This window comes from Betta splendens, chromosome 22, assembly GCF_900634795.4.
Source record: "Betta splendens chromosome 22, fBetSpl5.4, whole genome shotgun sequence".
Lineage (NCBI taxonomy): Eukaryota > Metazoa > Chordata > Actinopteri > Anabantiformes > Osphronemidae > Betta > Betta splendens.
Window position 1 is genome coordinate 10,600,580 of NC_040900.2, and position 13,981 is coordinate 10,614,560.

The following is a 13,981-nucleotide window of genomic DNA, read 5'->3' on the forward strand; positions in this document are numbered from 1 at the left end:
AAAAACAGCCCACTAATAGCCGGGTATGTGAGCACAGCGGCTACACAACAGTGTGGATACAGGTTTGGAATCTGTTCAAGGCACAATTTAAATCTTATCTCCTTTAGGGAATTTCTTGTCTATGAGCATGCGTAGAAACTCTCCAGCTATGTTTTCGAGTTCAAAAGAAAGATAATTGGCAAAAAAAACTGAATTGCTATTAAGAATTTGACAGAAAGTTCACATTCAGTTGTGCGAAGGGAGGGCGCGTTAAGAAGAAATAGGAACGAGTTTTGTCTGAATTAATGAGGCTTGAGCTAAAGAGTAGATTGATGCATATTGGATTTGAAACAAACTAAAATAATGCTAAATCAGTGACAGATGTTGATGGCTGTATTGTTTAGGGGCGAAGGTGAAGTGGAGGAAGAATGTAATGAGTTTCACACTAGTCTGAGAAACCAAAACAAAACATATAACATACAAAAGCACTGACAGACTGTATATTGTGTACGTTGCTCTGTTGTTACTTACAGTCAGGCTTCTGCCTCCAGATGTGGGGACATAATTTATCCTGTAGTTCTGAACACGACCTCCGGCTGGATTCCACCTGGCGTTTAGACTGGTTGTGGTTTCATTGTACACAACCAGATTAGTAGGTGGTACATTAGGGGCTGGAAAACACACGCACGCACATGCCCATCAACAACCAATATGGGGATCTCTTACATGTATTAATAGCATGTTTCTCATGGACTCTGACATCTTTTAAAGATGCTGTCCTTGTGTTGGGGTTGGTCTAGATTGTCATCACAGTATTGGTTAAGTTACCAATAGATAAGGCACTCTCCTAACTTTATTGTACAAAAACAAGGTGTGTTTTTTTTAGATTTTTTTTTCAAGGACTGCAGCTTTAAAGAAGAAAAGACAACCCTCCTCTGGATTTTGTCTTTTCTGAAGCAAGGATGGATTCTTTTGTACAGCGATGGATTTATGGCAGGATGATAATGGATTGACTGACAAATGCATGGATGAGTGCAATGAATAGATGAATGGGTGAATAGATGACAAATGATGACATAGCCTTCAAAAACATGGATTTAAATGCCTTTTTCCACGAGCATGCATAGACTAAATCCATCTTCAGAGCAGCCACATTATTCTGAACAGCCCTGGGATGAATGACATGGACAATAGGAAAAACACACACACAGACAGACACACAGACAAATATATAATAATATCAGCTGTGTCAGCGGCTGCACCACCGAAGCGCTGAGTAGGGTTAAGGGCGTTGCTTGATGATGGAATGATTGTTGTTCAATGAACAACAGCCTGCTTGAACGTAAAAAAACATGCTTCCTCTTGCTTTACCGCAACTATACTTACATCCAGTACCACCTTGCCTGGCCACTAAAGAGGCAAAAACAAAAAAGTATAATGGGCGAAACCCTTCACACACAGCAAATGTTCCAGAAGGGCAAATCGGGAACTTTAGCATCAGTGTAGCCTTTGGCCAAGATCCAACACAGAGATGCTGTCAAGCAGCTCAGGGAAAACACTGTGAGCTGTTAAAGTTATTGTTCGATTGCCACAGCAGAAATGCTGGCGCGTGTGCCTTACATGTCCTCTCAGTGCCCAGCAGGTCCTCGCTCTCCGACTCGTCAGGGTAGATTGCAGTGACAGACACGTCGTAGGGCGTGTCTGGCTCCAGGTTCTCCAGGACGTGGGTTGTCTCATCGCTGTTCAGAATGGCCTGATGAGGAAAACACAAGCACAGCATGTGGGAAGGTGCTCGGGTAGCGTTTTAGCCAATCCAAACCCAAGGCAGGGAACGCGAGATCCATATAAAGCGATTACTATTGGATTATTCGCAAAATCTGTTTTTTAGATGTTCTGACATTCTAGACTTTAGGTCATTTGCAAATTGTCGTCAAAGATCTACTGTATCTGTTGGACTCATCATGAAAAACCCTGTGAGATTCATCTAAATTTTGGTTTTTTCTTACGTAAACAAAATTGGCCTCTCCGCTCTTAGTCCAGCCAATGCGGTACAGAGCGACATCAGGGGCTCCATGCTCCCAGGTAGCCCTGAAGCTGGTCTGGGTCACCTCTGAGAATCGGAGGTTCTTCGGGGCAGGAACCACATCTGCAGAGCACAAGAGAGCAGTTACTTGTGATCTCCAAGCTCAGTGCTCAACGGGTGTAACGTTTAAAAAACGATTCTGACCGGTGATCGCTGTTCCCTGCATGGTCTGTCCAGGTCCCTCATCGTAGATGGGAGTAACAGTCAGGCTGTACTCAGTCTGAGACATCAGGTTGTCCAGTTGTTTGGTGATCACATTTCCTGCCACTTCCAACTGTAGAACAATAAAACAAGTTTAGTAAAGATTATTAAACTACAGCAAATATGTAGAACCTTGCAAACAGCATTTGAAAGTATCAAGGGTTTCAGATGTGTTTTTCCCCTTGTGGCAAATTTTGAGGAACTTTAATTCTGTTCTCAGAGCAGGCTTCCAAGAACACTGGCAACCGTGGTAATACTTAATAAGACCAGTTGGAAACTTGCACAGAAAGTATAAAACTGCCTCCAGAGGAAAAATGGGAACAAACAAAGCACTCAACCAAAAGCAAACATTTAACAAAACACCTGGAAGACATATAGTAAAAATACCACTGTTGTTTCTGCTTTTTATTAGCGGGAACCTCGAAAAATTAGAATGAAGCAGTTATTTCCCATTGATAACTGCTGTACGTTTGCATTGTATTGGAGTGGCTAGTTTGAACAGATCCTGATTGTCCTCTCAGGATCACGAAGCCATGCACAAGGCTTTTCCATTAAAGAGGAATGCACCCTGTAGCACGCTTGTGCCTAATCTGAAACATAACATAAATGTCAATTATGACATTTTTGTAATTTGTGTGAAATTAGTTCTTCCTTCCCATGAGCTCCACTATTAATACTCACTGCCTTTGCTATGAATCACTTTCACATCTGCTTTCTCTAGAGGGCTTTTGACGATCACCTCCAGCACAGAGTGCTGCTAAAGGCCAAACCTCCTAAAAGGAGACATAAAACTGGGGATGTACTGTCCTCCCAACATCACCGCTTTAAACCATGTTTTGTTTTAAAACCTTATCAATGGATTCCAGAAAACTCACCAAGCAGCTGCGGGCTCCATTATGAAGAGTCAAAAATACCTATTCGGATGTATCACCTAATGTCTGAAGCAGACCCTGATCTTAATGTGGGTAGGCGGGAAAGAGCGGAGGGGAAAGCGAGAGTGGAAATCCTCAACTTACATCTTTAACATCACCATCCTCAGGCTGATATGTTAAGCGGTACTTGCGAACGGCACCGGGAGCAGCATCCCAGATGAGCCTCATGGTGCTGTGGGTGACATCACGAACCCTCAGCTCTCCTGCAGGTGGCAGGGGCACTAAATAAGAGAAGGCCAGTATTAGTTCATTAGTTTATTATATCATTATACTTAAGCAGCATTGCTTAAGTTACTAATCGATAAAACACTGTCCTAACTTTATTGTACAAAAACAAGGTGTGACACAATTTCTTCCTAATTCTTTCAAAGACTGCAGCTTCAAAGAAGAAAAGACAACCCTCCTCTAGATTTTGTCTTTTCTGAAGAAGGGGTGGATTCTTCTGCATAGCGATGGATTGATGGCAGGATGATAATGGATTGACTGACAAATGCATGGATGAATGCAATGAATAAATGGATGAGTGAATAGATGACAAATGATGACTTTAAATCCAAAAACATGGATTTAAATGCCTGCTTCCATGAACATGCATAGACTACAGTAAATCCATCTTCAGAGCGGTCACATTTTTCTGAACAGCCCTAAGATGAATGAGGCAGGTGGACAGATAATATCAGCTGGCTCAGCTGCGGTACCACCGAAGCGCTGAGTAGGGTTAAGGGCGTTGATGATGGAATGATTGTTGTTCAATGAACAACAGCCTGCTTGAACGTACAGTAACAAAACATGCTTCCTCTTGCTTTACCACAACTATACTTACATCTAGTACCACCTTGCCTGGGCACTAAAGAGGCAAAAACAGAAAGGTATAATGGGCGAAACCCTTCATACACAGCAAATGTCCCATAGATCATATCAGGAACTTCATCAGTGTAGCCTTTGGCAAATAGCCTACATAGAGATGCTGTCAAGCAGCTCAGGGAAAACACTGTGAGCTGTTAAAGTTATTGTTTAATTAAGGAAGATAAGGTTGACATGTGGTTATTCTCAATAAACAACAAGCACTGACTGCTTATCAAATATACTCAGTACGTACATGTGACTCCCTGCTGTGTCAGTGGTTCACTAGCTGCTTCTCCATGCAAGGCAAAGAGAGACAGCGAGTAGGCAGTGTTGGGAAGCAACCTCACCAGCTGCACCTCAGTATCCCGGACTCTGACCTGCACAGGGACGAGACCAAACAAACAACGTGTCAGCCGCAGCATCTGGCGGAGCCGGTTCCGACCCACTGGGTTTGACACCTCGTGAACAAATGATGATGTTCCCTTGGCAGAGTGAGCTCAGGGTTTTGAGCAACCCTCTGTAACTAACAATGTTCCTTCTGTATTTTCCCGTTTGCCTCGTCCGCTGAGTGGTGAGGCAAACACTGGTGGCTTTGTGAGACGTTCTTTCATTGTGTGACATCTGTGTTCTGTCAAAAAAAAAACGCTGACAGGAACCGTTCGCTCACGCCTAGTGTTTAACAATGTGTTTGGAACATATAAATATGTCCAAAGGTGTATATTTCTGCTCTCCCATAAACACAGGCAGATGTGCTTTTTTTGTCATATATTTTGTCATGGCCGCATGCATTGTTACTCAATCATCTTCTGAGTGTGTTGTGGCGGCTCTGACCTCTTCGTCGCGGGTCGGCTGCGTGGCGTTGACGGCGCTGTAGAGGAGCATGTAGCCGGTAGCGCCGGGCGCCCGCTCCCACCTCACCCGCATGGTGGTGGTCTGCTCGTCGTAAATGTTCATCCTCCTCACGGCACTTAAGGGCACTGGGTGAGCAAACACATAAAGTAAACAGGCTTGTTTTGTCAAACATTCCCAGCAATTATGCTTCTGTCATATATAACTAATAAATCTCAAGATTAAATCAAACTAAGTCCATCTATCTATTACCTATGAATATTAAACTATTACACTTATTACAGTAACTGAGATGACTCAAGTGATACTAAGAAACACTAGCTGTGAGAGTGATGTGTATAAACATAAGGCCTGGAGGCTGCAGTGCTCAGTTTGTTTACATAGTTTAAATTCCTGTTGGCCTTTTTATCATTTGTTTCTACAAAGTAGTATCACAAATTCAATCCAGTGATGCAGACATGAGCTCAGCCGAAATGTCAAAAGCAGAGGCCCTACGTGTGGTCTCGGCTCCGTCGAGAGGCTCGCTGCTCTCCTCTCCCAGCACAGCGAAGACCTTGACCAGATACTTTGTCAGGGGGTTGAGTTTCTGGAGAACCACCGTGGTCGTAGTACCGTCCACAGTCACCTAATAACAGAGGGAGTGGTTGCGTAATCGCTGCTGTCTTTCACAAAAAGATTCAGTTCGTGAGTGAAAACCATTTGTGAAGCTTGACATTGTGCAGACACCCTTTTTTATAAATATTACATATTATTGCTTCATTTAGAAAAATGTACAACTCTACCTCCTGTGGCCGTCCTGACACAGTCATGTACTCCACACGATACTGGTCCACTGGGCCGTCAGGGGCAGTCCAGGTAGCTCTGAAGGAGTTGTGTGTGACCTCCGAGGTAATCAGATTAGTGGGAGCATCGGGTGCACCTCCTATTTAAAGGAAAAGCCGAGAGTAAAGAGCCGAAATGTAGTAAAGTTATCTATTTAGTATATAAATTTGATTAGGAAGCAGATGATTTTCTCTCTCAGAGAAATAAAGGGGATATTAAATGAAAAATGGTTCCCTTCCCTGGTTCTGTGCCAGACACATAACTGTCTGTAGGTCTGGAACATTTTACAAAATGTTTATATTGCTACTCGAATGACTGGGAACGAAGCAGCTGCCTTATGTTGTTTTTAAAAAGTAGAAGACTTAGACTTGTTTATTGAATCTGATTGGATGAACAGTACATGATCTGGCTTAAACTCAAACGGTACCTGGGCCCTTGACACTGTTACAGAGGTTGTCAGTCAGATTTTCCACGATGTCCAACAGGAAGGAGAAGTCGGCCACGTTGTACATGTGAATGTCATCTGGATCGGTGGCGATGGACCTCAACTCATTCTCATCAGCATTCTTCACACCTTAAACGCAACCATTGCGTCCACTCGTTAGTAGTTATTTATAACGACGACCTCGTTAATTCAGTAGAATTGAACTTTGCTCACCAATGGCGTATAGCTCAATGCCTTGATCGCGCAGCTTCTGAGAGTTCACGTTGACATCATCCTGGGACTTGCCATCAGTTATCAAAACCCCGATCCTTCGAGCGTTGGGTCTCATTCCGACATTTTCCTTGAAATTGTTCTGGAGGATGTAGTTCAAAGCCAGACCTGCAACAAGTCTGTGCATTAATCACCGTTTCCCCACTGTGGCAACAAAACAGAATAGAAACTTTAAAAAGTACCAGTTAAGGTGTTCCCTCCTTTGTAGGGCAGGTTAGCGACAGCATCCAGGAGTGACTCTCGGGTTCTATGAGCATCCAAGTGCCATTCAGTCTTGGGGTCTCCACTGTACTGAGCAAGACCTACATAAACCACACACGTTACATCAGGTCACCTCAAAGTGACGATTCCTGCCCCTATTTACAACAGGTAGCCTGTTGACGCACCAATTTGGACCCTCTCTGGGCTGATGTCAAACACTCCCACCATGCGGGCAATGAAGGCACGAATGGTCTTGAAGTTGAGACGCCCAATACTCCAAGAGCCATCCACCAGCAGCACGATGTCAGCCTGTGCGTTGGTTCTGCACATCACATCTGCGGACGGGCAGAAGTACATGTGTTATAACTGCGCCGTGGAGCATTTTTCCCTCAAGCAGCTCCAAATTACAATCATGTACTGTACAAGGTGTGAGTAAAAGAAAAGAGGGAAAGAAAAGTTAATTGATGAGTTGTTTCCACAATGCCTAAAAAACATCTCCACAATCAAGCAGCAGTCTGTCGTTACTCATCTTCTTTTCCCAAAGTTTTATCCGAGAGGTTTGATTTTCCCAGTGTTATAATTATAATCTTCTTCTGCCGTGGCAGGTTGAGGCAGCATTTCTCTCAGCTGTTCTTTTAAGGTCCACGAGTTCATCCTAGGCGGCAAATCAGAGGAGCGGGGCCTTAATGGCCCTTGACATATCAAAGGCTGCCGCCAGGAGAGATTAGCGTGCCCTCCGTGACAGCGAGGTGACATTCGGGTCCTGTGTTCACACAGCTGCGTGATGACAAGGAAGGCATATGATCCATGGCACCTAAAAAAAGGAAGGCTGCAGATGTGCAACGGGGGAAGGCAGATGTTGCACTAACTGCCACTGTCTGCAACTAAAAACAGGTTATATATTTGATTTACAGTTCAACAGACAAGTAGCTGCCAGGCTGACAGCAGGGGAGAAAGGTACAAAAACGTGCCTATTAGCAAACAGTATCTCCAGCAGAACAGTGTGAAGTAATCTAGAGCTAACTGAATAGAAAATGTGTGTTTTCACAGCTGTACCTTCATTTATCAGGGCATAACCTGTAGCCAGAAGAAAGTATGAGCTGTAGTAGAGTGAGAGTCCCTCAACTTTAATGTCGTCCTAAGAGCCGGAAACCTCACTAAATCTGCATGTGCCTCCTTATTAGGGCCGAGGCTGTAGCTGAGCCGTCCTGTCCTGCTTACACAGTACTTAGTGCCTGCCTTGCTGTGACTCACAAGGTAGTAAAACACTTTATAACGACAAACACATTACACGCCTCTGGCTCAGATCGACGCTGGCTGTACTTGGACTGGAAAGAAGAAGCGGAAGCCCAAAGTAACACAATGAAGAAAGCGAGAAAAGGGCAGATGAATGGAATAGCCATTACATCTGTGATTTCATGAGGCTTGGGAGGAAAGGCCTTTAGAGGAACTCCTCAGCTTTTATGAGGCATAAACGTGCGAGTTTATTCTCTTGTGCACGCCTTTCTGATGTGATACAGACTAATTGTCTTACTGTTGCCGCCTACAAATGTAAGATCCTGGAGACACAGCTTTGAAGGTGACGACAGGCAGGTAGATGAGAATTTTGAGAATAAGGTGTCACTTTACTTGTTGGCTTATAAGGAGGTGGGTCAGGTCCATCACTAAGAGTGGTTTTCTCCTCTCCAGCCAGTGGCATACTCTCTCCTCCTTCAAACATGCCAAACACACTCACTGAGTATTTGGTACTTGCTCTGTGGACCAAAAAGAGAGAAGGATTTTGAGGTTTTTCACATGGTCAAATGAGAGGCAGGAATGAAAATGACGAACCAGCCCAAAGACAAACCTGAGCTCCTCTAAAACCACAGTGTTGTCATAGGGACCGACTTGAAGTTCTCCTAGATCAATGTCATCCTCCACAGGGTGGAACGTGACTCTGTAGCCCTTAACGGCACCAGGAGCAGGGTCCCAGCTGACACGGAAACTGGACCTGGTGGGCTCTGAGGTTTGTAGGTTCCTAGGGCCCTTGTAAGGTGAAACTGGTGGGGGAAGGGAGTAATAAATTAACAACAGAATAGGAAAAGCAACCCAATGCAACACCAGCTGAACCTAAGTAGAGCAACATACGCGTGGTTCCGTCTCCCTCCCGTGTTTTGCCTTCTCCGGAGCGATAGACTGGCACCACGGTGATGTCGTATTTGGTCAGGGGAGTGAGGCGCCTCAGCACGGTGGTGGTGGTGTCACCGGGCACCTTGGCCGCGAGCTGCCGGCCTCCGACTTGGGGTTTGTAGGTGACCCGGTAGTTGACCACGTTTCCTGGTGCCCTTTGCCACGTTACCTTCATGCTCTTCTCTGTCTCCTCTGACACCACAATAGCTCTGGCTGCAGCAGAGACTGCAAAGAAGAAACAGGATAAAAGCGTTACATATGTGCACTGGAAACGTTTGGAAATGTAAGCAGCATGGCTTTCCTGCTGGCAAGTGAACTAAATAGTAAAATGCCTGTCTGCTCTGCACAGTTTTCCACATGCATGAGGAGAAACTTTCAAAGTTTCAGATGTATACGTTAAACAAGCTTATGACGTTCAGGAGCCAGATTTATAGTTCTCTTTTTTCCATTGTGTGTCCATGGAGTGGTTTTTTATTACTCATTTTTAAGACAGGAAGGGAAAGTGTAAATTGTAAAAGGCTTCAAATGAACACTGGACTTCAGAGGTGCCTCTGGGACGTTTATTAGAGGAAAAAAGACGTCCATCAACATTTGCCATGTGTGTCTCGGCCCGGCGAGACCTGAGATTTGTGGGGAGCACCACAGAGGAACAGATAGCGGAGTGCAAGGTGAAGGAAGGAATGTGCAAAGTGATTATTGAGTCTACGGAGCAGCCTCGTGGCTGCGTTTGGATGTGTATGCCACTCCTCTCGCTTGCCAGAGTCAATAAAACAATGATGACGGGTGGAAACATTTCTGCCGAGGCTCGTTTCTCCACTAACAGGTGGACACGTTTCCACTGAATGTGCTTTTTCGCCCATCCAGGCGCTGGTGTTGTCTGGAACGAGGGAGAGTTCAATGTTTATCTGTCCTGCATCTCCCGTGAAAACCGGATGCATGTGTGCTGGACACCTCTGAGTATAGACATCACACACGCAGAGTTTTGAGGACATGACGACCTCAATGTGTCCTTGAAATAAACATAGCTACCAAAACATCAGGTGTTGCTTGTGCACATTGTCATTCAGCTAAATAGTCTTTGACTTGAAACTATATCATGTGTTTATGAGACAAACTCCTGAACCGGAATTCTTGGCTTTTGAAATGGTGGAAGAATTAGATCAGATGGGAAAAGATGTTCAGTTTCGGAAAGGAACGATGTAAAGGATGATGATGTGGAGTTCATGTAACTTACTGTCAGTGATTTCTTCTCCAACCAGTGCTTGGCCTTCTCCATGGCCGTACACAGCAAACACAGAGACCTGATAGCGCGTTTCTGGGGTGAGACCCTCTAGGACGGTGGCTGTGGTGCCGCCTGCTGTTGTCTTTTCTCCAGTCTCTTCTCCGAACAGAGATTTCCACCTGATGCGGTACTGACGGACGTTGCCCGGCGCTGCAGTCCAAGACACGGCGAAGCTAGTGTCTGTAACGTCTCTGGTCTCCAAGTCTCTAGGTGAACCTAGTTCTGTGGAGAAATAGAAAGGATGTTAATTTTGTTTATTTTTGCCATTAAATGACACAATTGAAGATAATTTAACTAAGATGTTGGCGCTAGCAGCAGAGTCCAGGCGATCGCTCATCTGTCTCCACTTTAACCTCTTAGGATCTGTATGAACAGCTTCGTTCTCTCCCCTCATAATCAAAAAGTGCTGGAAAAATATCTGCAAAACTAATCACGCATCGCATAGTCTCCCCCAGCAGCACTTTAATTTTCCATTGAACTGGAGGAAAGCAGACCCACAAAAGTGTGTTTCCCACTATTGCAGATGTGGCGCTCTCCCTTCCTCTCCGACGCTTTTCCTCCGAGACTCTCGTGGAAGGAGAGAGGAGCAGGAACACAGTGGAGGGAATTTGCTTTGCTGAGAGGGATGCTCGTTTTGAGGAGGACCCCTCATACAAAAACAGTGAGGCTGAGGGCGAGGAGGCTCCTGCCCAACCGCTTGCATCCTGATCCCCGTTCAAGCCAGTTACTGCAATTAGGGCAATAAGTGCTGTTTCAAAGCAATCTACACCCGATACCAAGAGTAACGATGGTGACCAAAAACTCTTCCACATTTTGAAATGATTCTGAACCACGAACAAATATCCAACGCAGGTATTTCTGCCAAGCAAATTTCAACTTGACTGGCTTTTCTCTCTTGCGTGCAAACCAAGCGTGAAAGGATCAAGGACATAACGACTTCTGCAGACAGTGGATCATTTGTAAGAAATGATTATTAAAACACGGGTCGGTGTAAGTTTGTTTGCAAGCAAACACTTGCATTACGATCAGTCGCTTTTTACTTTCTACTTTTATTTCTCCAACCCCTTTAAATTAAAATCTTTGGGCGCAGACTCCCATCAAAGCCTCACCCACATGTCAAAACTGAAGATCATCTGAAGGAGTCTCTACAGGGCATGCTCCGGCATTACCTTCACATCTGCAGCCAAAAACTTCTAAAGGTTGAGAATATAAATGATGGCACTTGTGCTGAAAAACAATTGTGCCCCATCTGACATAATAATATATTAGACAGTTTAGTTTTTTTATGGTGGTTGGATGCTTCACTCCTCTAGGCCAGAATATCTCCATGCAAACAACTTCTGATGATTCCACATCTTCCCAAATGTCAGAAAATACGTCATATATTAAAAAATAAATCATTCTCTCAGGTTACCATCTCAACACTGGCACCCTTCTTCAAACTTCCCTTACTTTATTGCTTTTGGTTCACCAAGACATGCATCTAAGCCGCAGCGACAAGGCCGTTGCCAAGGCTGCGCCGGTCTGTGGCCTTTTACCTCAAAGGACCTTGAGACCGGTGGATAAAAACCGTCTGGTCTGAACCGAGAGTGCCTAAATGTTCCCCAAAGGGCATCCGTTTTCTACAATATCAAAGCGAGATGCCAACAGTTTGCCTTCGACTTGTGCCGCTCTACAGTCAACCGCCATAAAAATGAGGCCCCCGGCGCTCCTGAAAGTATTTATGTTCTTATGCAAGTAGTTAATTATTTTGAAGGTGGGCACGGTGCCTGCTGCGGGGACTGAACACATGATCGCTCTATGATGGGCTGCGCTTTTCATCCGCCCGTCTACCCTGAGGCATTTTTGTACATATTTGATAGGCAATTCTTTTTCGACTCATCCTCGCCCCAGCTCTGCCTCTGCTTGTCCTTTGGCCCCACCCTGGAGGAAGACAAACAGACCAGACAGACAGCTCACACAGCGTTCAGGGTTCTCTTAGGTAACATCTTCCAGATGTTGGATGAATCTCCCTCTTCTTGAGCAAATCATTTCGCCATGGCGGCGCACAGCGTTCACACGGAGACGTTCCTTTAAGCATTACCTAAGGTACATTCTCCTTCTGAGGCTTCTGTGTTGGCTGCCATTCACTTTTAGCCACAAGGGACTGCTTTGTGTCTCTTCCAGCTCTCGCCTACAGAGTCTTCCCAGAGAGGGTCACTCCGAGTGAGTGGCACTCAAACAATGAGATCAGTGTTGAGGCACGACAGACGGCTAAACAAAGTGCTTTGTCACTGAGCTTTTCCTGCGGGGGTGCGGTGCTGATGACAGTGCAAATTTGACCCGTGGAAACCAGCTCCATAATCAAAACCAAGCCTTCTGGTCAATGTGGAAACTGAGAGAAGACAGAGGTTTTTTTTTTCACTCATTCTAACAAAGAATCATTATTCCAGTTTTGCATTTAAGCAGAAATTAAAAATGTGCAACTGCTGCGCACATCACATGCAGTGAATGGCCCTGTTAAAAAGGAAAACTACTAAGGAGCACGTTTTCACTCTCAGTTGACATCACAACCTAAAGACTAAAGCAAAACGTCTACTCAATAGGTTTCACAGCCCATTCAACCACAGATACAGAGTAAAAGTTAAAACCAAGAAAACTGTCATTTCATCAGTTTCACACAACCTGAAGCACATTTTCTTGCTAAACACAACAACACATTTGTCTTTTCAGGATTACCCACTTGCTGAGCCCCTCGGCCAAAAAGCATTCTTCAAATTTCTGTCACACATGGGCCAAAGAAGCCATCCCGCCCCGCTTTCCCTACCTTCTAAGGTGGTTCCTATGCCAAGGAGGGGCTCGCCATCGCCGGAGGCATAGCGAGCGTGGACGAACAGCTCGTACTCGGTGGCTGGTTGGAGATTCTTCAGCACAGCCTGGGTAGCGTCTCCCTTAACCGATATCTCCTTCCTGTCGCCGCCCGCCGTAGGTTTATAGGCAATACGATACTGGAGGACGTTCCCCGGTGCCGCCTGCCACGCCAGTTTCATCGTGGATATGGTCTCGTCAAACACGCGAAGGGCGCGAGGAGATCCAAGGACTGATGGGAAATAAAACAGATGAAATATCAGTAACTGTTTTTATTGAGTGTTAACAAGATTTTTTTCCGAATGACCCTCTTTTCTAGCTCACCTTCCTTAGTGGTCCCATCCACTTCCATGGCATCCCCGACACCTGTCGAATACTCGGCTGACACAGACACACGGTACGTAGTAACGGGGAAAAGCTCCTGGAGAACTATTGTGGTCTCTTTTCCAACAGTCTGGGCTTGTAATGTTTCCCCGGCACCACTCAGTGGAACGTAGGACAGGCGATACCGAACCACTGGGCCTGGAGCCGCTTGCCACGACACTCTGAAGCTGTTGGATGTCTCCTCAGTCACTCGCAGGTTCCGCACAGGCCCTTGCTCTGAAAAGTCAAGATCATTACGCATGTGAAACGAGCTCATTGGTTTCTCATTGGTCACTCAGAATTCATCCGACCTACCTTCCAGAGTGGTCTCTTCGCCAGTTAAAGGGAAACTGTCTCCTTTTTCATACTGGGAAAAGACATTGACTTCGTAGGCGGTGAGGGGGAAAAGGTGGGGCAGAACGGCCGTGGTGGTGTCGCCAGGCACCGCTAGGGAGATGTAGTCCCCGGTGACATCCTCAGCCTTGCGGAAGCGCACCAGGTAGGACAGGACGCTGACAGCAGGGGCGGTCCAGGTGGTGCGGAAGCTTCGGGAGGTGACCTCAGAGAATCGCAAATCAGTGGGTGGAAGCAAACCTAAAAAATCACAGATGACTCGTTTAAGGCAAAGCACGGGTCTCGATCATTTAGAGGCGGAAGTTATGTGAAGGTTGTGGGGAAACTCCAACTGACGT

General features: G+C 45.5%; 1 protein-coding gene across 8 annotated transcripts in view; it reads right to left on the reverse strand.

Annotated features, from left to right (window-relative positions):
- The window catches only part of col12a1a (collagen, type XII, alpha 1a), a 41,656-nt gene that overhangs the window by 19,555 nt on the left and 8,120 nt on the right, over nucleotides 1-13,981 (reverse strand). For 3 of the 8 annotated variants that reach the window (XM_029139747.3, XM_029139752.3, XM_029139753.3), the window contains exons 11-32: nucleotides 13,605-13,883; nucleotides 13,251-13,526; nucleotides 12,886-13,158; nucleotides 10,032-10,301; nucleotides 8,756-9,022; nucleotides 8,475-8,667; nucleotides 8,258-8,382; nucleotides 6,814-6,963; nucleotides 6,610-6,729; nucleotides 6,371-6,535; nucleotides 6,140-6,286; nucleotides 5,673-5,812; nucleotides 5,386-5,515; nucleotides 4,873-5,018; nucleotides 4,295-4,418; nucleotides 4,019-4,042; nucleotides 3,280-3,416; nucleotides 2,207-2,336; nucleotides 1,986-2,125; nucleotides 1,600-1,732; nucleotides 1,366-1,389; nucleotides 511-650 (exon numbers count right to left, since the gene is read on the reverse strand). In XM_029139747.3, the coding sequence (XP_028995580.1) occupies nucleotides 511-650; nucleotides 1,366-1,389; nucleotides 1,600-1,732; nucleotides 1,986-2,125; nucleotides 2,207-2,336; nucleotides 3,280-3,416; nucleotides 4,019-4,042; nucleotides 4,295-4,418; nucleotides 4,873-5,018; nucleotides 5,386-5,515; nucleotides 5,673-5,812; nucleotides 6,140-6,286; nucleotides 6,371-6,535; nucleotides 6,610-6,729; nucleotides 6,814-6,963; nucleotides 8,258-8,382; nucleotides 8,475-8,667; nucleotides 8,756-9,022; nucleotides 10,032-10,301; nucleotides 12,886-13,158; nucleotides 13,251-13,526; nucleotides 13,605-13,883 (3,533 nt within the window). The remainder of the gene's footprint in view (nucleotides 1-510; nucleotides 651-1,365; nucleotides 1,390-1,599; nucleotides 1,733-1,985; nucleotides 2,126-2,206; nucleotides 2,337-3,279; nucleotides 3,417-4,018; nucleotides 4,043-4,294; nucleotides 4,419-4,872; nucleotides 5,019-5,385; nucleotides 5,516-5,672; nucleotides 5,813-6,139; nucleotides 6,287-6,370; nucleotides 6,536-6,609; nucleotides 6,730-6,813; nucleotides 6,964-8,257; nucleotides 8,383-8,474; nucleotides 8,668-8,755; nucleotides 9,023-10,031; nucleotides 10,302-12,885; nucleotides 13,159-13,250; nucleotides 13,527-13,604; nucleotides 13,884-13,981) is intronic. The other 5 variants (XM_029139748.3, XM_055505908.1, XM_029139749.3 and 2 more) reach the window with 4 other exon arrangements.